This window comes from Magallana gigas, chromosome 5, assembly GCF_963853765.1.
Source record: "Magallana gigas chromosome 5, xbMagGiga1.1, whole genome shotgun sequence".
Classification (NCBI taxonomy): Eukaryota; Metazoa; Mollusca; class Bivalvia; order Ostreida; family Ostreidae; genus Magallana; species Magallana gigas.
Genome location: NC_088857.1, coordinates 26078776 through 26104665, shown reverse-complemented (window position 1 = coordinate 26104665; position 25890 = coordinate 26078776). Strand labels below are relative to the sequence as shown.

Here is a 25890-nt window from a genome sequence, read left to right as displayed (position 1 = left end):
CCATTTTCGTGTACCCTTTTAATATTAGGCCATGCTCTCTATTATGATCTTTATAAGTTTTTCGCTAAAATTATAGGTTTCATAGTCCTTTTAGAAAGATTTCAGGCAGGAAGGTGGTCGTCATTACAATATTATAATTTTTTTTACTCCAGAATAAAACTTAATTAAATGTATATATGAGACTCCTCAACAAGTTTGTGTATGGGCTATGGCACTTAGATGACCGTTAAGCCTATTAGCCTCTTGTTATGAAAATTGACGTACGTTGCTTTGGTAAGAAGGCCAAGTAATACCGAGCGCAGCGAGAGGCGGGCAAAGCCCACCTCGCGAAGCGAGGATTAATGGTAACATCTATATAAGAAAATCAGTGAAAAATGAGAGTTGAATCAAGGGTACTAAGGCCAAAAAATTAATTTTCTTCCAGCCGTGGGCGCCGCCATTTTGGCTAGCGCGCATCATGGAATATGCCTACAGAGCAATTGCTATTCATAACGCCATGTTCACTAAATAACGTTGTTTATATATAATTATTTCTTTTATATACCACAAAAAGCTTTGTAATGCAACAGAGAAGTGTTGTTGCAATGGAAAATTAAGTTGCGTAGAAAATCACACAGAAATTCTTCCTTTTTTAAAAAGTCGATAGCAACGACAGTTATTTTTAGCAAATGTCAGATTTTTTTCAAGTTCCATAAAAGTTTAGGACATACTTGGTTTTTTCTCACCAATTGATTTTATATATTTATTCATTATATGTAAATATTATCCATTAAAATATGCCTGAAAATATCATAATTTACCTTTTCTTTTTAGCTTATTGCCATAGCAACGGTTCTCAATTTTCATATTTAAATTCTTACTTGCACAATCATTACAGTGTTTACCAAAAAATCCTAGATTTGCACTTTTTAATTTTTGTTAATTTTTAAATTCAATTTTAGTAACCATGGAAACGCTCTGAAAATATGCCTTTTTCCATGATTTTTTTCTGTCTTTTAAAAAACGACAACTATTTTAAATAATATATTCTACCTTGGAAATCCCAAGTTGCGCACATTACTCACAATATGCCATTTTTACATCTTTACATCTTTACCCTCTGTAACCATGGCAACGGGACCACATAGCAACAATAAATGGTGTTAGGCTTTTTAACTCATCAAAATCTATGCGTGGCCACCAAATTTTGATTCTTACATAGAATTGATCTTAAATATTAACACAGGGACGTATAATATGACATTTTATCTCAAATAATTTCAAAACAAAGACTTTTTAAAGTCCTTTTATCTATATTTTTTGTGAACTTGTCACATTAAATTGGGCCTACTACCATTTGTTAGGTTTTTTTAAAATGTAAATAACGTCTTTGGAAACAAATATCATACAGGAGCCGAGCTCTAAATCATTAAAAAGAAAACAAGAATATTTAGAAGAATATCAAATCTATCCGATCAGTTGTTTTAATCTTTTTTGGATCGAGTCTATTTGTATACCAATTCCAGAGGGCGCTTCGACAAGCACAAACCGGCGAAATGGCAGCAGTAAGTTTCATTCTTGATAATTTATAATTGTACCCTTTATAGTGAATGATTAACATTGTTTGTAGTAGAAATACGTGCTTTTAAAGTTATTAGGTCGAAAAATAGACATTTTTATTAACAGTTATTTGTTTCAATGTTCTAATTGTACAACACGTGCCTTTGTTGACATCGATTGCACACTTGGATATATCGAACATGCTGGAACAAAATTTGTAAACAAGACCAGTCAAGAATGAAGTGTCCGAATTTGCGTCGGTTTCATTAAGAAAAAAATCATGTTGATAATTCTGTACAATTTAATTTTTCAAATATGTGCATCCTGTAACTGTTAACAAGTGTGATATGATTTAAAGAAATAAAATAAAATGTTTTACGGTGTGACCGTTGGGGCAAGCGCAGAAGGAATAACACATCTTTTATCATTGTTAAATGCAACCTGTGACCGTTGAGGCAAGCGCAGAAGGAATTACACATCTCTAATCATTGTTAAATGCAACCTGACTGCCCCAACCTAAAACTTTTGCTTTCTCTCGAATACTTTTACCCCGCCAGGAACCGAATTTATTTAAGGAATGAATTCAATATTTATTTGTTTTATACGATATAAAATGGTTTGGGGCAGTTTGCGCTTTATAAACCGCGAAGCGGTTTATAAAAAAAGCGTAAACTGTTGTCGTATGATTTAATAGTAAGATCTTGGAACTTAATGTATTTTGTTATGGGATAACAACAATTTACAACATCCTAATAGAAGATATTGAGAAGAACAAAGTACTCCTCAATGAAATCTTCTAACTTAAATAACTTAAATCACTAATGCTCCAAACTCACTAATACTGCTTAAAATATAATTCTACTGCATATTTTGATAATCACACTGAAAAACAATTTTGATTATCTTGTGAGATTTCAAAAATGCACAAATTGATAGAATGTGTTCAACAGTCTGTTTATGAGATATAAGAATCCTATAAAAGCAATATTAGTTAGAGGTAAAATCATAACTTTTTTTAATAAAATTAGTTGTGAGTGAAACACTTCTTGAGTTGTACACACATAGTGTAATGACTTTAATACTATATAGGATCTGTTTTCTTTATGTTAAAGCCAACAGTGGAAAAAGTTCAAGAAATAAGAGAGGTAACAAGGATCGAGCGAATAGGTATGCAAATGAATTAATTTTGTATGGGTGCTCAAATGTCATATTATTTGTCTTTAATTAAAGCTGATCGGTAAAAAAAGGAATTGTTCATGCCAAAAAATTATTAACTTTCCAATTCAGGAATTGTAATTACCAGGGTAGTCATTAAATTACATAACATGATCACTTTCAGAAGTAATTAGTTTGGGAAACACCAAGTAAATAACAAACACAATATCAAATAACATATTAAATTATGTTTTAAAAATGTCTTAACACTAAAATATTGTAAAATCTCTTGTTTTTTGTTCCAGGTGCCCATTCACACATCCGTGGTCTGGGCTTGGACGATGCCCTAGATGCCAGAAATGTTTCACAGGGCATGGTGGGCCAGACAGAGGCCCGGCGGGCAGCAGGGGTCATACTGGAGATGATTAAGGTTAGTACATCATGTAAAAGCTGCTATTCTTAACAATGAATTAAACGTTGAATAAACCAAGTTCCATATCTTTCTTCAAGTTTATGTCCAAAATTTTAAAATTACAGTTTATGTATTCTCAATTACAGGAAGGAAAAATTGCAGGCAGAGCAGTTCTAATAGCAGGACATCCTGGAACAGGGAAAACTGCCATCGCTATGGGTAACTGTCATTCAAGCAGAATTATTATAACTTCAGCCCACGAAATACATGCCAAGCTCAGCATTACATTTATGAGCCACTGAAATCCATAGAAAAGCATTTTTTTTCATAATTTTGTGTTTAATCTACATTTCTATCAACTCTCATCTTTTGATGAAAGAACATCAACTCACACCCTAGCTTTGCAACTTCTTGAATTAATTTTATTGACCTTTGTCAGGGCTGCTATTCACTGTACCATCATTGCATTGCTTCATTATGTGCATGTAATGTGTAATATTACAAAATTCACATGAATAAATACTGAGTAGAGATTTGGTAGTTTTAGTTAAATTATCAAAACAATAGTTTGATTTGGGATTAGCTGCTTTTGACTATACTGTTGAATTGATGTAGTCATTGCTGTAAATTCTTTTAATACAAGTAAAATGTATAAAAAATTATGAAACTTTAGATTATAACGGAGCATCTGACTTTACACTTGAATATTTACAGGAATGGCTCAGGCCTTAGGAACAGACACCCCTTTTACCAGTATTGCTGGTAGTGAAATTTTCTCACTGGAGATGAGTAAGACGGAAGCTCTGACCCAAGCCTTTAGGAAATCCATTGGAGTTAGAATAAAGTAAGTTAAATTGTTTTATTTCATAACCTTTACATGTACTTTCCCACCACCCCTAGAATATATAACAAAAGATTGCTTTGAAGATTTTTTTTTTCTATAAGTCTACACAAGATCTTCATAAATAATTGATTGAAATCAATAATGCAACAACTTCCTGAGATTTTCTAGTGAAATGTGTACTTAAATAGGCCACTTAAAAAAATGGTGTATATTCTTTTTTAGAGAAGAAACAGAGATCATTGAGGGAGAGGTTGTAGAAATCCAGATAGACAGACCAGCCACGGGAACAGTAAGTTGTTTAGTCGGAAAACGGCAACCAGAAACTGGAAGCCGAAGACACTAACAAACCTCAGAAAATCAAAAGAGAAATTGAATTAAGTGTAGAAATCATGGTTATAATATTCATTTGATTCTAAATTTCCAAATGAATGCAAAATAGAAAGACAGATGAAAATGTATGTTGAAATCATGTAATTGACTGTGTGATTCTTTGTTAGTTTCAAATAACAAATCTTAAGATTGGTTAGCATTGATTATTATTTATATAAAATTTGCAAGTATTTCTCACTATGATTTGACAGTGGCCAGCATTAAATAATTTAATGGAAAGTATCAGATGGACTTATCAACACAAGCAAGTGCAGAATGGACTTGAATACAGAAACTTGCATGAAATTTCAAGACATAAGTATGAGTAATACAGTGTACATGTATTTGGTATATTTATGTCTTTTGTAGGGTGCAAAGGTTGGGAAGTTGACACTGAAAACCACAGAAATGGAAACAATTTATGATCTGGGTCAGAAAATGATAGAATCTCTCACAAAAGAAAAAGTTCAAGCAGGGTAAGTATGTATTTCTTAAGTAAAAACAATGTGGCATACCTATAATTTATATTTTCTCATTGATGTCAGTGGAGACAAAATTTTTTTATAGATACATGTATAATGTATATAAATATGTACACAAATGAGGGACATTCTTATCTATAATCATGCTATAATTAACATTTACAGTTTGTACAGTAATCACTGCTGTAATAGAATCATTGGTACCTATGCAAAATCAGTGTACATGTACATGTATTTTGATTGATAAGAGTCATATGAACCAGTATCAGTTTTGCTCTTTGGCAAATTTCCTGGAAAGAATACATAGATGTCCCTATTGAAACAGAAATACCTGTTGTAGCCTTCGATTCAACTGCAGAGAATTTAGACATAATGAATAAAGATGTTGTTTTTTGGGGAATTTAAGTTTTGCTTTAAACTGGTTTCAGGGATATAATTACCATTGACAAAGCCACCGGAAAAATTACAAAGCTGGGCAGATCCTTTACAAGAGCTCGCGATTATGATGCAATGGGAGCTCAGGTATTGAAAACTGCTTATCTTTTTTTTATTTATCCCTGCGTGGTTATGTTTGTATGCATGTGATAGTGATTTTAATTGTGATAGAGTCAGTAATATATGAATTATGAAAGTTCAGAGTGGTGTAATGAGGACTCACTTCATTTTGAACTTGCTTGGATTGAAAAATTCTAATTAAAAATGAAAACTTCATAAGATAATGGATAATTGGAAAAAGGAAGGTAAAAGATATTAGATAATTCAGATATTATGTATTGTTTAATATAAAATTTCAGACCAAGTTTGTTCAGTGCCCAGAGGGAGAATTACAGAAAAGGAAAGAAGTTGTACACACAGTGACGTTACATGAAATAGATGTCATCAACAGTCGCACACAGGGATTCCTGGCACTGTTCTCAGGTACTGAAAACCAAATTTAGAGATGAAATGCTTTAGATGATTGGTGAAAAGTGTCTTTTCTATTAGTTTGTTTCATAGGAATAAACTTCTATTAATTGATGATCAAATGATTATTTTATTGCATTAGTTAATTAAGCAGAAAATCACTTTTTAATAATGTAATAAAATTAAACCTACAGTGTCTCAATTTTTGGTGGCTGGTTATTTCAGGTGACACAGGAGAAATTAAGGGCGAGGTACGAGAACAAATTAACTCCAAGGTGGCGGAATGGAGGGAGGAGGGAAAGGCAGAGATTGTTCCCGGGGTAAGACAAACAGACAGACAGGGTTATTTGACAAGCAAAGCCCTGGTCAGACTCAGATAAAAGAGAAGACAATCAGATTCTTATTAAAAAAAAACCAATTAGGCCAAAAAAAATTAATGATTTGTTTCCTAGGCACTGCCGCATTAGTAAAATTATCGCCGCATCAAACTTTTTTATCGTTATTTTCCCTAATTTTTCATATCTTATCATTACTGGTTTTCTCTATTTTGGAATCAATGTAAACAAACGCTCAGAATAAATGCTTGTCTCTGTCAGTGAAAACCTTTTTTTATCTGATACATCTACCCACTGACCAACCTAGGGGGCGATTTGGGCTAAATACAAGTTTATGTAAATATAAGTACTTGCTTTGTGGTCGGTAACTTTGCCAGAACTTCCTCAGAAAGAAAGGTTGAAGTTGCCCTGTAATCTGAGTTCACGATCGTGAAAGTTCACCCCAAATGCAATAAAATGATAATTATCTAATTCAAAAGACATTTTCATAGCGTAAGTTAACCCCTGTTGTGATTAATAACTAACGACTGTCTTATCTTTAGAGGTTATAAATACAGTTGATGCAACCACATACTGTGCACTGAAAATTACAACCGATGTTTATAACTTCAGGTGCTGATATTACAATTAGTTAGTAACTTGTAATTAGTTAATGACTCTGCAAAGTTAATGCTAAAATAATCATAAAACCATTTGTTTACAGTTATCTTTAAAATTAAACAGATCCAACTATATGACGGTCTAATTGGGTCAAAGGGTTGGACTAAACTGAAACACATAGACTGATTTTATTTGTCATTTAGCTAACAAAGTTATGAAACAGTTCATCTACATATTGAACGAATACACGTAATAAGTTAAATTTAAAAAAATTGGATAAGATTTTAAATTTTTTAGGAGTTGTTTTATTTTTAATTGACTTGTTTCTTATCCAATTTAAATGAATCTGTGTATATATACATTATCATTAGCATTATGCCATTGTCAAAAAATGGAAGTCTACCTGATTTTTAAAGCGCTAAGCATAGCTCAGCGCTTTATTGTCGTTAGACTTCTATTTCCGGTGCAAGGAATAACTGCCCTCTATGAGCAGAAATATACATCATTTAAACTGGTAAGAGGTATAGGGAACCAGTTATCTGGGTGACGGAAATGGCCGAGTAGATACGATTGGTTTGCGGGGCTTACGTACATCAGCACGGGATGCTACGCAGTGATGAAAAAATATAGTGCGTATTCAGAAGCTAAAATATAGAAAAATAAAATCGATTCTTTGCAGGAAAATGTCAAACACTGTGATAAATTACTGTTCAAAAGGTATAATTTGTGATTTTAACATATCTTTTTTTCAGGCAAGTATCCATATACAAGTCGTGTTCAGCTTTAATTCACATCATCTTTAGAAAGTAACATATATTTAAAGAAATCTGGCCTTCGATACTTTAAATTGATATTCATTAAACATAAACCAAAATTTCAATAAGGCTTATTTCCGCCTACGCTTGCACACAGTAAATTTTCTTAGAACCAAGCTAGGTTAGCGCTTTTCAGTACTTTCAGTACTTTGATTCAAACTTCTCCCTAATTTTACTGCAAGGAGAACTTCAGAAGTGAAGTCTCCCTAAACTAAGTTTGCCTTAGGTTGGTCCCTGTTAACACTACAACTGAAAGGACTATGTGTGGTTTTATGCATTTATTGCCCCCAAAATTAAAGTTTTATATAGAGTTTTAAAAATAAGGTGGAAGATAGTTGAAATCAAATTGAAAATAAGTGTGTAAAAGGTTTTACATCATAATGTAGAGATGACGTCATGAAGATAGTCTTACTTTGTAAAATTGATGGTTTGTAGCAAAATATGGGTGTTTTCCGACGGTTTTTCGACTGAGAAACATCGAGAGCAGGCTTGCTGAAGTACCGTACTATTTTTTAGTATGATGTGTATAATTATATCAATAAAAACATATGTTAAATTTGTACTTGAGCAGACCTGCGCTCTATAATTCCGACTGCAAAATAGAAATAAAAAAAGACAACATTTTCATTGGTTTGCAAATTTGCGGGAATTTGGTCATTTATGTGACGTCATAGATAAACAGCGAATGAGCAATGGTGACTAAAATCAAGATTAAAATGATAGGCATCTTCTGTACTATGATTTATAAAGATTTGATTTTTATACGAGAGTATTTAAAATTGGTTAAAATTGGGGGCAGATATTTGACCATACCGAATATAGTCCTTTCTCTGTTATCTTCAGAAATTGAAGCCTCTGTGATGTTGCCTAGTAGCAGGAATAAAGGACAATTGTAATGTTTGAGAATTTTAGGATGACTAATTTACTTTTCCGTGATTTCTGTCCTCAAGGCACTGAAGATTGATAAGAAAACACCCCAAATGAATGCTTTAGTTGATAAATTTTTGTATGGCAAATTCAACTAGCGAAATGCCATAAGAAGTCCCCTATTTCAGTTCAGATTTGTGTTATATGTATTACTGTGGAGGGGAAAGCTGGGCTGCAAAATGAAGCAAGGCGCAAAACATTTGTCATGTTTGTTCATCTGCAAAAACTCATCCTTTGAAAAGGAATCAGGAACAGTTTAAACAAAAAAGAACAAATTAAAATAAATATTTAAACTTTGCCAATGTATCAGCTTGATGAATATCTGCTGATGAGTACACAAATAAATCATAAAATATGGGTTACCGTCATTGTAAATCTGTGTCTCAAAAAAAAGAAAGAAAAAAAAAGAACCTGACTGCCTCATCAACATTTCAAAATTTTGGCCCGAGAAACTAATGATTAATTTTTTTGGGCTTTTATCATAAATGTTATGAAGAATATAACCACATTTAAGATAATGGGGTTTTTTATTCTGGAAGGGGAATCTTGTAACTTAAAGTGCAAGCTAGTAAAATATTCAAAACCACACTGCAAAAAAGTTGAGTTAGTTTTATCATAAAAAAGATTTATTAGATGAAAAAACTTAAGCTGAAAAGGCACTGATTATCAGACATAAAAATTGATAAGTTTTTTGTTTTGTAGGTGTTATTTATTGATGAGGTACACATGCTTGACATTGAATGTTTCTCCTTTCTGAACCGAGCCCTGGAGTCAGACATGGCTCCCATTCTGATAATGGCCACCAACAGAGGAATCACCAGGTAAGAAAGTGAGCACCTGAGTTAGACATGGCTCCAGTTTTTATAATGGCAGGGCCTGAATTTAAGTCACATATGTGACCTATTTAGCCGCATATGTGACTTAAATTCAGGTTTCGCGACTTAAATTAAAAGCCAGTCGCCATTTGGCGACCAAAAAACCACCCGGTTTGTTTTCAAAAATTTTACACTGGGTTCAAAAATCTTTCAAAATAAACAAAATGGTGGACTATGTAAACAACGTTGCATGTTTCATATATATAAAGAAGAGATTTCGTTCAATGAAAGATTTATATGCAAAACAGCATGAGACAAATATATTTTAGTAACGTTTGTGAGACTTTAACATAACGTGAAGGTAAACTTATTTTGTTACCCCAGTGTGAAAGAACTTCGAACGAGATATTCCTTTCACGTATCCACTCAAAACAATGTACAATTTTGGAGATTTAGTAGACTTGTCTCCCAAGAACTTGAAAATGGCAAGTTAAATTCAAAGTAGGTTGCCATTTGGCGACTTTGTCCAAAAGTCTACTTTGAGCCCTGTATGGCCACCAACAGAGGAATCACTAGGTAGGGGCCACTCAGTGCAGAGAGTTCTAGACAGAAAGTGAATTGTATAATGATGATAGACTCAGAATAATTGATTGTTGACAGAGAATCAGCTTTCAGTTTAACACACAAGTTTGTCATTTTTAGCTGCATTTCCAGGGGAAAATGCTTACACATGTAGAGTTGTAAATCTCTTTGTTTTGGTTTTCAATAAAATATTTATGTTCAGCATATGAGTTTGTAATAAATGTTTACAAACAAAAAATTAAAAAATCCCCTAAGAGCAGGTCACTGTAATCTGATAGCCTGTTGTAAACTGTTGTTGGCTGCTGATAAAAAACTCTGATAGTAATAGAGTGAGAAACCAACAAATATACATGTTTTGTAGTCATATGATGTATATCTACCAGAAATAAAACGTGATATAAAACTTTAAGATCATCTCTTTCAGAATCCGAGGCACACAGTACCAGAGTCCCCATGGAATTCCCATAGATCTCCTGGACCGACTACTGATCATCTCCACCACCCCGTACCAGGAGAAGGAAATCAAACAGATCCTCACCATCAGGTACACACTCACTCTGTATGGGTGATACAGGGCTCAAACTCACTATGTATGGGTGATACTGCATTGCTTAAACAGGGCTCAAACTCACTCTGTATGGGTGATACTGCACTGCTAAAACAGGGCTCAAACTCACTATGTATGGGTGATATTGCATTGCTTAAACACGGCTCAAACTCACTATGTATGGGTGATATTGCATTGCTTAAACAGGCCTCAAAGGTTGATATTGCTCAAATCTGTGAAATAATGCTGATGTACTGAAAATTGTTTTGAGAGAAGTTTTTAATGGTAATTTAAATGCAATAGACATATAGATGAGTGCATTTTTTTTAATTGGTTGAAAATATGTCTAATCATTATTTCAATGGAAAGCCTGGCATACAAAGTGAATAAATATAGGCATTCATGAAAGAATATATGTGTACAATGTCTGAATTTATGTACATATACAGAAATTAAGTGTATTATTTTATGTGTCACAGGTGTGAAGAGGAAGATGTAGAGATGAGTGATGAGGCCCTGATTGTGTTGACCCGGATTGGAATGGAGACCTCCCTCCGATATGCCATACAGCTCATCACCACAGCCAACCTTGTGTCCAGGAAACGAAAGGTATGTCCCACTAGGAGCCAGACTTTCAAGGGGCATTACCTGGAAATGTGATGGCCAACAATTTCTGTTCAAATATCTCAGCAGTATAGCTATACATGTATATTCTTTGTTTTGCTGAATTTAATAGGTTTTGGTTTAAATACTCATTGCCTTTTTGGCCAGAAAATTGGGGGGAGGCTAGTTTGGTTTTATTAAGATAAGGTTTGCGGCTTGCATTTTTTAGGAGTTGTACCAAAGTTACATACCATTTTGTTTACTATACTAAAGTCTCTTTTCTCATGAAATTCAAATGATTTTGCCTGTTTTACAAAAGGTCAAAGTTTATGACTTCAAATTTTCATGTTGATGAAATGTGAATAATTTGGTAAAAGTATATACATTTTATATGTGACTAATATGGGGTTATTTATGCTTTAAATGTTCGAAAATAATGTTACTATTTATATCATGGTTCATTTTTAATAATTTTAAATGAACTATCTGAAAAAAAAGAATAAAATGCAACAAAAGTCTTAATTTTGGACTACTATTATGAAGACGAAAACATTTTATTTGAATCCTTTTCAAGTCCACCGATTTCAGGAAAAACGTATCTTAGAATATAAATCTGATGTTTCTAAAACACTATTCAAAACCATATGATGCGGACTTCATTTTTAAATTGATAAAATGCTTGTGTCCTGTTATTTTTTTTAAAACCAAACCTTACTTTAAAAGCCAATAATTATTAAAGTGTATATATATGTGTGTGTGTGTGTGTGTGTGTATATATATATATATATATACTAGACTTTTACCCATGCATCCACGGGTTGACATTGCATATGATATCAGACATTTAAGAAATAGGTACATCGACACACTGTATTGTTGACATTTACATAACCAAGCTTTAAGACTACAATAATGCTTTTAATTTCACTACACTCTGCTTAGTTATAATAATCTAAATGTGTCTCGGAACAGGCCTTCACCACAGTTAAAATACCTCCCATATACCTGTAAAGTTGCAAAAAAAATGCAGAACCGCTCCGAAACGATTTTGGAGAAAATTAATTAGGCTGCATTGAAAATAACAGTCAAATTAATGAAGAATTCAACACTTTTTTACCAACTTTTTTTACTCGCTTTAAATTTACACACCATGTTGACATTGGGAACTCTTGGGATATTTCATATTAAATGCACTGAGTTAGAGTTATCTCCTGTATTTCCTTTGATGAACAGAATATAAGACAAATTTTCAATGCAAATTTACAGGTACTTGTAATATCGTTTCTGAGTTTATCCATGCAAATGTGATATTGTGGAAACATAAACTAAAGAGCCTCCCGTGATTTAGCATGAATGTAATGCGCATGTGCAAGATTGTAAAATCAAAAAAATCCAGAAAATTTCCAGATTTTATAAAGGAATTTTCGTGATTATTAATTGGCGAAGCTTGATTTAGAAAAAATAATAACAAATTGGTTATCTTCAAGATAATATATATAGAGAGAGAGAGAGAGAGAGAGAGAGAGAGAGAGAGAGAGAGAGAGAGAGAGAGAGATCATTAAGAGAGAGAGAGAGAGAGAGACACACACACACACACACACACACACACACACACACACAGTATTTGATCTTTCCTTTTTGCCATGCATTTGATTTTCCTTTTAATTCAGTTGTCAAGAACCTCTTTGATTTGCTTTTTCTAGGGTACAGAAGTTGATGTGGATGATATCAAACGTGTTTACTCCCTTTTCTTGGACGAATCTCGATCAACACAGTTCTTAAAGGAATACCAGCAGGAATTTATGTTCAATGAATTAGGTAAAACAAGTTTGTAAGAATATGAAAACTTTAATTGCATTAAAAATGGGTACTCATGTATTTTTTGGAACCAATCCATTCAAAAATGTTGTAGCAAGATTTTTACCACTTTAATGATTGTTTATTGACTACATGTATGTTTATTCATCAAAACAGCAAATGAAAAATAAATGCATTAAACTTTATAGCAACAGAAGTTTGAATGTGTAAGGTTGAAATTGTTTTCAGATATTGTGACTTTTTCTGTTGTATGTTTTGTTAATAAATAACAATTGTAAACCAGTAAATGGTGCTCTGTGAGGACAGACTATTTCTGTTATAATTATAGACTCTGATTTTGATTGTAATTTATTTTAAAGATTGACAAATAAAATATGAACTACATCTCTCTAATAGACAATATGAGCTAAACGAAAAATGAACTACCAGGTATGTTTATCCATGTGTAATCAATGAAGGAAAGTGAGTTTTCCCCCTTTCCATTCGTTTGGTTAATGATAAAAAAAAGAGATGACTGTAAGAGGGAGCGGTTTTTGCTTTAGAAACCAACATTTTTTTTTAGATTTAATATAGAAAAACAAGTTTTGAACAAACTGGCCCCCACTTTTTATGGTCAGTGTTGACATTTTGTTAAAAGCCATGGCATGTGCCCCTTGTAAATGGTAGCTCTTGTTATTAGTCCCCATTTCAGTTTTTACCGGAGGGGACTATAGCTTTCCTCTGCGTCCGTCTGTCTGTCCATTTTCAGTTTTCCACACTTTTCTTTATGCGTTTGAGGAATAATATGAAATTTGCTGAACAGCTTTAAAATGTCAAACTGCAGATCAAGTTTACACTTTCGTAGCATCTGGTTGACATATTTTTGAGAAAATTAATTTTTTATATTCCAATTTTTTAATGTTTGGGTTCGTTATCGGGTATGGTGTGTATTGAATAAACGAGGAAAGTATGTAGTCAATAATAATATCATGCATAAATGGGACCATTCGTTTTATTGTTTCTAACAAACAAATGAGTTCTGTAAAATAGTGTCAAGCATTGTGTTGTAAATTTAATCGACAGGGTTTTATGTATTATTACAATCGGGTTCGTTATCGTGTTGGTCTGTTGATTCGGGGTACAGAAGACGGTAGGAAATGATATTCTGCATAACAGTGCATTGTTTTCACAAATTTCTACAAGCCGGTAGGGGACGTGTATTGCTTACGCAATACTCTCAGAAAGCTTGTTCTGAATAGGTTTCTGCTGCATTTTAAACCAGTTTTTTAGCTCACCGAGACGAAGTCAAGGAGAGCTTATGCTATACCCTCGGCGTCGGCGTCGGCGGTGGCGTCGGCGTCGGCGTCGGCGTCCGGACCTGGTTAAAGTTTTTGTTGCAGGTCCTGTATCTAAGCTATTACTTGTCCTATCTTCACCAAACTTGCATGGGTGATGCATCTGGACCTACTTATGGACTTGAAAGACTTGGATGCTGAATCTGGGTCCTAAATTTCAGATGCTGGAGGAGGTTAAGGTTGTTGGACCAGGTTAAAGTTTTTGTTGCAGGTGCCCTTTGATAGCAATATCTTAGTTACTGCTGGTCCGTACATCACCAAACTTGCATGGATGGTGTGCCTTATGATACTGATGCACCAGACAGGCTTGAGTGCTGATTCTGAGCTATAGGTTTCGGATGCTGGAGGAGGTTAAGGTTTTTGGAGCAGGTTAAAGTTTTTGTTGTGGGTGCCCATTGATAGCAATATCTAAGTTACTACTGGTCCTAACTTCACCAAACTTGTATGGATGATGCGTCTTATGATACTGATGCACCTGACAAGCTTGAATGCTGAATCTGAGCAATAGGTTTCGGATGCTGGAAGAGGTTGAGGTTTTTAGAGCTGGTTAAAGTTTTTGTTGCAGGTGCCCTCTGATGATTATATCTTAGTTACTACTGGTCCTTACTTCACCAAACTTGTATGGATGGTGCGTCTTATGATACTGATGCACCTGACAAGCTTGAATGCTGAATCTGAGCAATAGGTTTCGGATGCTGGAAGAGGTTAAGGTTTTTAGAGCTGGTTAAAGTTTTTGTTGCAGGTGCCCTCTGATGATGATATCTTAGTTATTACTTGTCCTTACTTCACCAGACTTCCATGGATGGTGTGTCTTATGATACTGATGCACCTGACAGGCTTGAATGCTGAGTCTGGTTTCGGATGCTGGATAAAGTTAAGTTTTTAGGAACAGGTCACATGTTTAATAGATGATAGTACTATATCAAACTTGCATAGTTGATTTAACTGTAATATGAATGAATCGCAGAGGTAGCTTCAGATGCAGAGCTTGATCTCCATTATCAAGGATGCTAAAAAAATAAATCTTAGTTATTACAGGTCCTAACTTCACCAAACTTGAATGGATGGTGTGTCTTATGATACAGATGCACCTGACAGGCATGGATACTGAATCTGAGCCATAGGTTGCGGATGCTGGAGGAAGTTAAGGTTTTAATTGCTAGTGCCCTCTGATGATGATATCTTAGTTATTACTGGTCCAAACTTCACCAAACTTGCATGGATGATGCGTGTTATGATACCAATGCACCTGATGGGCTTGAATGCTGAATCTGAGCCATAGGTTTCGGATGCTGGATGAGGTTTAGTTTTTTGGAACAGGTCACATGTTTTATAGATGATAGCTTGCATAGTTGATTTAACTTTATTATAAATTAAATGCAGAGGTTGTTTTATATGCAGAGCCTGATCTCCATTATCAAGGATGCTAAAGAAATCTCCTACCTCACTCAAACCAGCTCGATAGATAGATGTGTTTGTTGATAAATGATATAACATGATTCCTATGATATAGTATTGTATGATATGAAACAATATTGTTTGATATGATACAATATGATATCATATGTTATATTATAAAAAGTTATACAATACGATATGATATTGTATCAATTTTTTGGATATTTTATGATATGATATTGTATCATGATACTGTTATATATAGTATTGTATATTATGATACAATATTGTATAATATTATATTGTATTTTTAATTTATTATTTTATCACATGATACAATTACATGAGATATTGCAAATTATTATACCTTCTGTCAGTTTCTCACTTTATATTCAATACTCATCTATTTTCGCATAGTATCAAAGGATTTACATAGCGTAAGCATACTATGCCGAAATAGAGCACGGCGAATATTTTCAACGAAAATCTGTCAAGCGCCGACAGCGGGATTCGAACTCACGTCGCTAAAATCATTAATTCTAGCATGAAGCCCAACGCGTTACCGCTACGCTAAATTAGCCGTTATTATGAACACCGGTATTTAGGTATATAAAATGTAGATATATACGACTGACATCAAGCAATTAAAATTATTCATTTTTCCAAAAAAAAATTCATTATTGACGGTAATTTTAAAGTTAAAGTTTCCTATAAACTTTTGAACAAATTGATTGAACATTTTTCAAAGAAATTCTACATGAGAATCACAAAAACGCTTTTTTAAATGACGCTTGATAAAGAATGTTCAAGAAAAAAAATTCACTGAGATTTCGTCTGCTAAACATTTCGAGTTTTCTCGGTAAGGCCAAACGTCTCTCTATTTCTTGAAAAGAACATAAACCTTTGTTGACTTTTTATTGTACAACAATTTGTTGATTAAATAAACAATCAAATCAATTGATTACACGTAATTTGAAAAACAACAACAAACGCTTGCTTTTCCGGTGATTATTTTAAGACTTGTCAACACTCGAACGTCAGAGCTACTTAGAGCAAAGCACGTCAGTATATTCAACAGTCGGCATAATAATAACAATAGTGTTGTGTTGTGCATGTACTATGCCTAAATAGTAGTCAGGGTTTGATACATAGTGCACTCGCCTCCGGCTCGTGCACCATGTATCAAACCCTGACTACTATTTAGGCATAGTACATGCACAACACAACACTATTATATAAATATTATATTGTGTCCTATGATACAATATTGTATATTCTATAATATTGTATCATACAATATTGTATAATATGATATTGGTTTCAGTAATATAGAATTATATCACATGAAATTGTATTATATGATATTGTAATATTATATAATATTGTATCATACGATATTGTATGATATGATATTGGTTTATATGATATATTATCTTATCACATGAAATTGTATTATATGATATTGTAATATATATTATTGTGTCATATGATATAATATGTATAATATAATAATGTATTTTATAATATTTTGCTTTATCACATAATATTGTATCATTTGATAAGATACAATGTTGGAATCAAATTATATTGTATTATATGATATAATATCATATAATGTATCAAATATGTTTCAGTGTCATTCAATACAATATCATACTATATTATACAATATAATATGTTTCAATGTTATGATGTATTATGTAATATGATATTGTAATATAATACTATATTGTATTATATTTTATGATATTGTATTATGTGATCAAATACAATAAGGTATAACACAATACAATGTCATATCATACATTACAATATCATATCTCATTATTGTTTATTACGGTATTTTATTGTTTTATATGATATATATTATAAATACGACATGATACAATATTTAATTTTATATCATTGTATTGATTAACATATGAACTGAACTGAACTGAACATAAAGTATGATTTTCATATAAAATGATAAAGGTGGTCTTATGAAGGTGATGTCTCATAATGGTGATGCTCCGTTTCGGTGAGCTTAGTAATCTATGATTACCTATGTTTTTTTTATCAAAAAACTTTATCCTACTGTATATTTTGGCCTTATCAGCCGTGCTAAAGGTGGTATAGGACACTTCCTTATTGTGACATACTTTTTCTCTAAACTGTAACTTCAGTCATGAGAATAAGGTTCATTGTCATCAAAATAAAAAATAAAATCTAGTATAATTAGTTATAAAGTTTTTCTTTCCCAAAATTGTAATCTAATAATGTATTTTATGGGTTAAAGTGTCAGCTACGACTGTGTAAGTCATGAGTTCAAATCCCACTAGGGCTTTTCTAGTTTTTACCTATCCAAAAAACTTTGAAACATTATTTTTGGTCTAATGTTGTGAAATTTCAAAATTCTAAACTGGTGAAAGTATTTTGATTATAGTGTACTTTTCCATATTAATATCGACTGATGTCCCATACCACCTTAAAAAGGTTGACAGGTTGTGAGATTGAACAGTTATTTAGTATTTACTCTTTGTTTTTACAGGTGTTGATGCTTCAGCCATGGAAACCAGCTGATGGAGTGAAAGGGAACAATGAACAAACAAACTGTCATTTATTGTGTATTTTCTCTTATTTTCACCATGGATTAAAAATATAAATCATGCTTGTTAATGTCAAAATGTTTTTTGTTTTAATATGTTTTACAAACTTCAAAACAAGCACATGGAGTAAGAGAGAGAATTAAATTCTAAAAATAAATTAATTGTAAATGTGAATCTCCTTGTGGATATGGGAACAGCTGTGAATTCTTTATCAGGGAATGGCAGCATCAGGTTTCTCCTTTTCTGGTTCCTTGCTACCATCTTGCTCAGCCTTTTCACTGGTAGACTGTTTGCTGTTTGAATTGGGGTTAATTTGGGAAGCCACTAAGGCACGCTTGATGATGAAGGCAGCTGCCACGGAATATGCCACTGTGGCAAGAAAGGCGAGCACAAGGGAAACGATGCCCATGGTGGCAGTTGAACCCATACTCATTCCAGCTAAAAGTTGGCCATCCAGAATAATTAGAGCCGCTACAAGCATGATGGCTGGAATGAAAAAAATGCATTTTATGATTTTCTCTACACTTAAAATTGATATGCAGTATAAAAAATACAATACAAAGTTGCACACTTACTTGAAATGAAAGACAGAGAGGGCGCAGTGACTGCCGCAAAGCAGATAGGTTTGGCAAGCTTCTTCAGGATGTTGAGCACGAGAAAAATAATGCCAGCCACAAAACTCAGGCCAAGGAACAGCCCCGCCACTATGCCCACTCTCTGGATAGTCTTGATCGTATCTGGAAAGTGGAATCATTTAATATTTATTCATTTGATGAGATATCGGCGCTTCTGATTGGTCGAAAAATTTCTTTGATACCTGCATCAATAAAATTTTTGCCGGATCTACTTTTCTCAACTGTTCTGATCTAACACTATTTATAGAACGGGAATTTCCAAGATAAACACTGTCAAGAAAAGTAAAGTTGTGTCTGTTTTATTGTCAGCAAACAAAATGCAACCTTGTGAATATAAAAAATTGAAAGTTTAACCTTCAAAAATAAACAAAACACATTATTTGATTCACGACATAGAAAATTAAGCGTCTTCTCACGATTTCGTCTGCTTGAGATCAATCAACATTGCATTTAGGCCTACAGCGAGGCTGGCTGTTCCTTTTCCAGGAATATTATAACGAACATATAGGCCTATAAACTTTCAAGGTAACACTGCTGTTCAAATTTGGTAACGATAATTTTTAAATTTACACACGTACATGATCGGTCATCAGAATAAGCGTCGTAAAGAAAAGCTATGAGTGATGCATCAACTCCTTCTGCGCATTCCAAGCGGCTAATATACCATTTAAGTACATCACTGGCTATCTAGTTACCACAACGTTTACAAAAGTCGCTTATACATACTATTCTCTGTCGACATATCAGCTATTTTCATCCACGATCGCCTTTCCTTGGATGGTTATGTCAAGTTGCATATTCCAGCGATCTCACATGAAAACTAGTTTTATTACGAGTTTTTCTGCACAGTGAATAATATCACAAGCTATCGCATGTATTTTCCTTTCGTTTTCAATTCAGCCGGTTCAGATTTTAACTCACTATTTGTGTTTAATCCTTTAATTCAGCTCAATAGCTCTGCATCAGCTGAGTATGAGGCGCCGTTTTAATATTTTTGAGGTATTTTCTGATATCAAAAAATAAATATTTGATATCAATAATTCGAATTTTTGATATCAGAAAATAATTCTTGATATCAAAAATTAATTCTTGATATCAAAAAATCTATTTTGTGATATCAGAAAATCATTTTTTGATATCAGAAATTCGAATTCTTGATATCAAAAAATGATTTTCTGATATCACAAAATAGATTTTTTGATATCAAGAATTAAAGTTGATTTTTTGATATCAAAAAATTGAATTCTTGATATCAGAAAATCATTTTTTGATATCAAAAAATCGAATTCTTGATATCACAAAATCATTTTTTGATATCAAAAAATCATTTACATTTTCTGATATCAGAAAATCTATTTTTTGATATCAGAAAATAAGACTTACATAAAATTACTATCAACTTAATGAATGCTCCCTGTAATGCAACTTTTGAAATTTGTAAGAAAAGGTGTTTCAAGCCTGTAGATATCTCTTAAGAATAATAATGAATGCCTTATTTTAAACCTGGTTTCCTTCTGGCAAGTTTTGCCACGTATACAATGATCAACACTGCTTTTTTTGCGATTTGCTGTGAATATTGAAAAATGATGGCCTCGCATAATATAAAGAGCTATACAGGCGTACAGTTAGCGCTTTCAATACATAAGACCAGAATTATCAAGAACACTTATTAAATTTTACATTCAAATAAATAAAAGACAAAAAATATTTAAATGCAAATCTGGCTCTGTAGTTCGGAAATTTAATTTTGGATCAAGGGAGTATTCATTAAATAGGTGAAATTTATTCGCCATTTTCTTTGAATTTCTGATATCAGAAAATATAATTCTTGATATCAAAAAATCAGTTTCAATTTCTGATATCAAAAAATCATTTTCTGATATCAAAAAATCGAATTTCTGATATCAGAAAATGATTTTTTGATATCAGAAAATCGATTTTTTGATATCAGAAAATGGATCGTATTTTCTGATATCAAGAATTCGAATTTATGATATCAAAAAATCATTTCCTGATATCAGAAATTCGAATTCTTGATATCAAAAAATCATTTTCTGATATCAGAAAATACCTCAAAAATATTAAAACGGCGCCCCATAGCTGAGGCGCATCCATTTTGAATATTGTTGCTGTTGTTGTTTTGTATTCATACGCACCGCTTCATTTACATTATTTACATTTTTGATCAATGACACATCACATTTTTTTATTTGAAAATGTTTTATTAAATGATAAGAAATGAAGATAATAATTTTTCTATTGATCGACGTATCAAAGAAAAAATTGACCGGAAAACTTTTTCATCAATGCGCTACGCGCATTGATGAAGTTTTCCGGTCAATTTTTTCTTTGATACGTCGATCAATAGAAAAATTATTATCTTCATTTCTTAAATCAATCAACAGTGTCAGATCATTTTAGTACTTTGATATGATTCAATGCCAATATTAAGAACGATAATTCTTATTTGGATAATTTATTATGACTGGTAAAATATTGAATGAGTATACTCAAATCGTAAGTAAACCCCACTCAGCAAGTTTGGTATAACGTTTTTGAGTCAGTCTTGGGTTTTGGGAGTTGATTTTAATCAACTCTCCTATGCAGTTACTCTGACAGACCGAAAGTGAAACTGTTTGGACCAAAGCACCAGAGACATAAATAACATGTTATTTATGTCTCTGAAAGCACAAATCATCGCCGCTGACAAGACTTAGTTCTTGAGAATAATTGATAAATTCGAAATAATGTCTGCTTAAGCATTGTTTTTCAAGGAAACTTATTTATAAATACCTTGAAAATAGTCAGATTTTAAATGGTACGAACAATTTAGATATTTTTTGTAGTTGTATGTATTCTTGCGCCAGAGTTCAATATAGTCTCGTTCAACTCGACGCTCGGCTGTCTCCGCAAATCTCCGACAAGCAGAGAGTCTCTCTTGCTTGTCTGAGATTAACGGCGACAGCCGAGCGTTTTGCCTAACGAGACGAGGGTTCAATATTGCTTGGATCCATAAATTTTCCAGAAATATTTCTATCACTGATACATACACAGCAAAATGTGCCACATACGTTTCACATACGTTAAACATGTGTAATACGTATGTGACCTCTCGTACGTTTAACTTGATTTAAGTACCACGTGTGTTTAACGTACGTTAATGAACATATGTGAAACGTATGTTGCACAATTAGCTGTGTAGTTTGAATTTATTCTAATATCTTTAAATTCATATTGGGTTTTATCAACATTCTTGTGTCGAAAAAGTTCGAAAATTCATATTATAAAAATGTGCGTAATTCAAATACAGATTAGAAACTACCTGTACTTGTCATTCAAAATAACATATCATTGATTTTAAAATAAATAAACATCGATAAAATCAACTCCCGTCAGTTCTTCGGTACTTTGTTTTTTAACAGGGCAACTCCGATCAATCCGCAGCACAGAAATGCGAAATGCTTTAAACGTCTTTGAACATACTACTGTAGTAAATTAGGAACACCATAATTTATGTCGGTGTTGTGCATAGTAACAGGAAATTTGATTTCTTTAATTTCTGGTTATTTTGGTTCTTTTGAACTAAGAAAATTGGTCATTAAAGATGACAGTTTAAACCTATTAGATACACCCCCTGTGCCTGAAACTCCTAAAAAGAATTTAATGAAACTTCGTCGTAAATAAGAACACAATGTGTACAGTGTATATATATACATGTTATAGCTGGGATTCTTTTTCCTTTTTTCTTGGAATTTTGTCACTTTTCATTATAGATAAAATGCGAAACGTATTGACTGCACAGCTCCACTTATAACAAAATTCTAAGTGGTTGTGTGTAGATGTGCATATTCTCAGGTAATTTCAAATCCTTTTTCGTAAATTTTGCACTAACTAGTTTACTCAGTATGAAATACTAAGTATACCGCTAAAATACTTTTTTTTTTTTTTAGCAATTATCCTCATTCAATTTCAAGAAACTTAATTGTAGACAGGGAATCTTAATTTCCATATTTTTCCTGGAGTTTTGCCCCTTCTAATCTTACAGAAGCCAGGCCAATATCGAACATATTAATACATGTATATGATCACATTTGTCAAATGTGTCAAAGTAACGAAGAAACTATCGTGCATCTTTTTTGGGACTGTTTACATGTCCAAAATCTTTTAAGCCACTTTATATCAATATGTGACAGAAAAGGTTTACATATTACATTAGAAGAAAAATGATTTATATTAGTAACCCCTAATTCAATTTATTTGGGTATAATTTTTCATATAATCAAATCTTACATATACAGGAAAAGATGTCTACAGGAAAACTTATCAATCCATGAACTTCTGATTGATCTCAAAACCCATATAACTACACTTAAATACACTGCAACAAAACAAGGCAAATATAATAATTTCTTAAACCAATGGACTGACTGGCTTTTTCTCATGTACATGTAGATCCTGACCATTGACATATTTACATAAGGCACGATTTATATATACCTTGTCTGAATACAACAACTCGGCAGTAAATATTTTGATTACGCCTAATTATTAATAAAATATTTCTGACATGATACATGTATCCTCATAATTCCCTCACTCTCTCCCCCCACTCTCCATTTCCTACTGTCCCTCATTTTCTCTCCCTTAAATTTGTTGAAATTGATCCTGTCAACAGACTTTTCAATTGTGCTAAATATACTTACATGTATATATACATTGTATGATATATTGTATGTGCAAATGAAATTAATATCATAATAAAAAAAAAATCACATTTGTCAGCACAACTGCTCTTTAACCACCGTAGAATTACATAAAGCGTTTTAAAAAGTATTTATGTGCTTTTACATGTAGAAAGTTTTGATGTGAACATTTTCTGGGAGTTGTACCCCTATCATTATCTGCATGGGGCGCAATTTTTACTTGATTTTTTCTTTATTCGAAGTTATTAAATGCATGTACATTTAAATCATCAACGAGGTAGAGGACCGGTATTTCCATATATTATACAACAGCGTCAATTATATCGCTAAAAATGTACAAGTTTCCTTTCAGAGTCTTAGATATGCAAAGAGTGTATGTAAAATAAATCAAAAACACAAATAAAACCCATTTTCTATTCGTTAGTGAATTCAGACATTTTATAATGAAGATTTAATATTTATTGTGTTTATATTCTTGTAGAGAATGTAATCTTATTTTTATTCACGTAGTCAGAAAATACCAGGAGTTTTGAAATACCATGAAATGCATTTATATTTAAGACGGTAAAATCTGAAACGAAAACTTATTGATATGAGTCATTTAGAGAATTCCTCGAACTATTTTGTGTGTTCACCTGCATTACACATACAATTCTTTATGTCCGATATTTGGCATGTATTATGTATGAATTCGTAGTTTCGTATAATACAGGAAATCGTATGCGATTGGTTCCCACAGATAAATGATTCTACTGTTTACAGTTGTCTGGATCTCATTGATTAGCAATTTTCAAATGTTAATTTTATGTTGTATCCATAAGATATTGAGCTTTATGAGTAAATACTAGTAATCACACTAAAATTCAAAAATAATTTTCAAAATATGAATAATTCGATTCTTCAAGATTGAAAAAGAGGTCACAATTGAATTTTAAGGATATTGGGCGCATAGTCAACAAAATACTCATCAAATCTATCTTATCTACCTTAATCAGATTGAAAAATATATTTCTACACAGATAAAACTACTGTATAGTAAAGAAAGTTCCAAATATTTCAGCTTTAAAATTTGATTTGTTTTCTTAACTTTTTCTTTATACTTAGCTCTCGTTTTAAAGGAGATTGAATAAGTCTAAAAATGGCCACAACCATCCAACCCTCTTAAAAAAGAACTTACCGGCATCGACGTATCCGGTAGTTTCCGAGTTTACGCAGTCGCTGGTCGACAGTGAGGTGGTGCTAGTGCCGAATATACTGGTGATGGTGGTAGTGGTATCCACGATGTAACAGGTGGTGAACAGCCCGATGTTAGCCTTGATCACGGCCACGATGGTGGCGGGGGTACCACTTACAGTGGTAGAGGTGGTAGTAGTGGTGGCGTAGTCGATCCAGTTCTCACCCAGTAAACCAGCCACGCCTACGCCGAACGACGTCGCCATTAAACCAATGCCGACAGCCAGCAAAACGACGATCAGGAGCTGAGTTTTCTCCATTTTATCCGTCCTCCCTTTTTTTTTTTAATTAAACCGAATTCCTGTAATTTAAAGTGTCTTACTTTCGCCCTTTGACCTCAAGTAGTGTCGCCAATGATGACGTGACTTTTATGAAATGAAAACAATAAAATTACGATTGTTTTTGACAATTAATGATAAGTGATGTTTTCAAAGACAATGCATGTAACACAACAACCAGCCGGTGTTGGAAGCACAAAATCCGCCTTATATATGGATAAGTTGCTGGCTATGTTTTAAATTTGTATTAATTTCTCAATAGAAATTCGACGGTGACAACCCCAAACAGTCATTTTATTATTAACTTAACAAAGGCGATACACAATGGAGGGGTCCTATCTTCCTAATAAGATTAGTCAGTTAGTAGGTGACCTTTACTGTCCTTTGCAGCAACTGGACAGGTGCGAATAAACCCCCTTAATTTGGTGGACGTGTACTATACATATAACAATAATAATAAATATTCATAGAATAAATTGATATCTGTTTGCATACTGGTACGTTGAAATTACTGAGTTTACACGCTGAAAAAAGATGTATACACGAGGAGTAAATATTATCTCTCAATTATTCTAAATAACAATCTATACTACTTTATTAAAATAATAGACTTGAATTTTTGGTCTTTAATACCGAGAAATCGGAAGAATACTGTCTTTTGTTTTATATATTTTAAACATCATTGGTACTTGAAGATTACCAATTTGTTTTTATTTTTTTTCAGTTCATCTTCGCTAATTAATAATCAACAAAAAAATCCTCAAAAAATCCCGGAAATCACCTGGATTTTTTGGATTTTACCATCTTGCGCTTGCGCAATACATTCACGCTAACGGGATCTTTAGTTTATGTTTTCATAATATCACATCTACATGAATAAACTCAGAAATTATAATACAAATACGGGTAAATTTTCGTTGGATATTTGCTATATATTCTGTTCATATATATTAATCATTTCTTTTGAGAGAAAGT

The 25890-nt window shown here is 32.8% G+C and overlaps 2 protein-coding genes across 4 annotated transcripts; one reads left to right on the top strand and one right to left on the bottom strand.

Annotated features, from left to right (window-relative positions):
• Window positions 1-1452: 1452 nt before the first annotated feature.
• On the top strand, window positions 1453-18144 carry LOC105333220 (ruvB-like 2). Of its 3 annotated transcripts, none has more exons than XR_010713936.1 (16): window positions 1453-1544; window positions 2652-2706; window positions 3000-3124; window positions 3253-3325; window positions 3821-3950; window positions 4173-4239; window positions 4689-4795; window positions 5230-5323; window positions 5596-5719; window positions 5930-6024; window positions 9084-9202; window positions 10203-10322; window positions 10805-10934; window positions 12632-12746; window positions 13106-13175; window positions 18009-18144. XR_010713936.1 is itself a non-coding variant. In XM_020069288.3 (16 exons), exons 1-15 carry the CDS (start codon window positions 1536-1538, stop codon window positions 13154-13156), a joined length of 1377 nt encoding a protein of 458 aa, XP_019924847.2. In that variant the 5' UTR covers window positions 1453-1535; the 3' UTR covers window positions 13157-13175; window positions 18009-18144. The 3 variants fall into 3 exon arrangements, 2 of the variants coding, with proteins under 2 accessions (XP_019924847.2, XP_011434376.1); XM_020069288.3 differs by having other exon boundaries at window positions 13143-13175; XM_011436074.4 differs by lacking the exon at window positions 13106-13175.
• Window positions 18070-25129, bottom strand: LOC105333221 (uncharacterized). The gene is made up of 3 exons (XM_011436075.4): window positions 24582-25129; window positions 18642-18803; window positions 18070-18552 (listed from the first exon to the last, which is right to left on the bottom strand). The coding sequence occupies exons 1-3, from the start codon at window positions 24895-24897 to the stop codon at window positions 18278-18280; spliced, it is 753 nt and encodes a 250-aa protein (XP_011434377.3). The 5' UTR covers window positions 24898-25129; the 3' UTR covers window positions 18070-18277.
• Window positions 25130-25890: the final 761 nt, after the last annotated feature.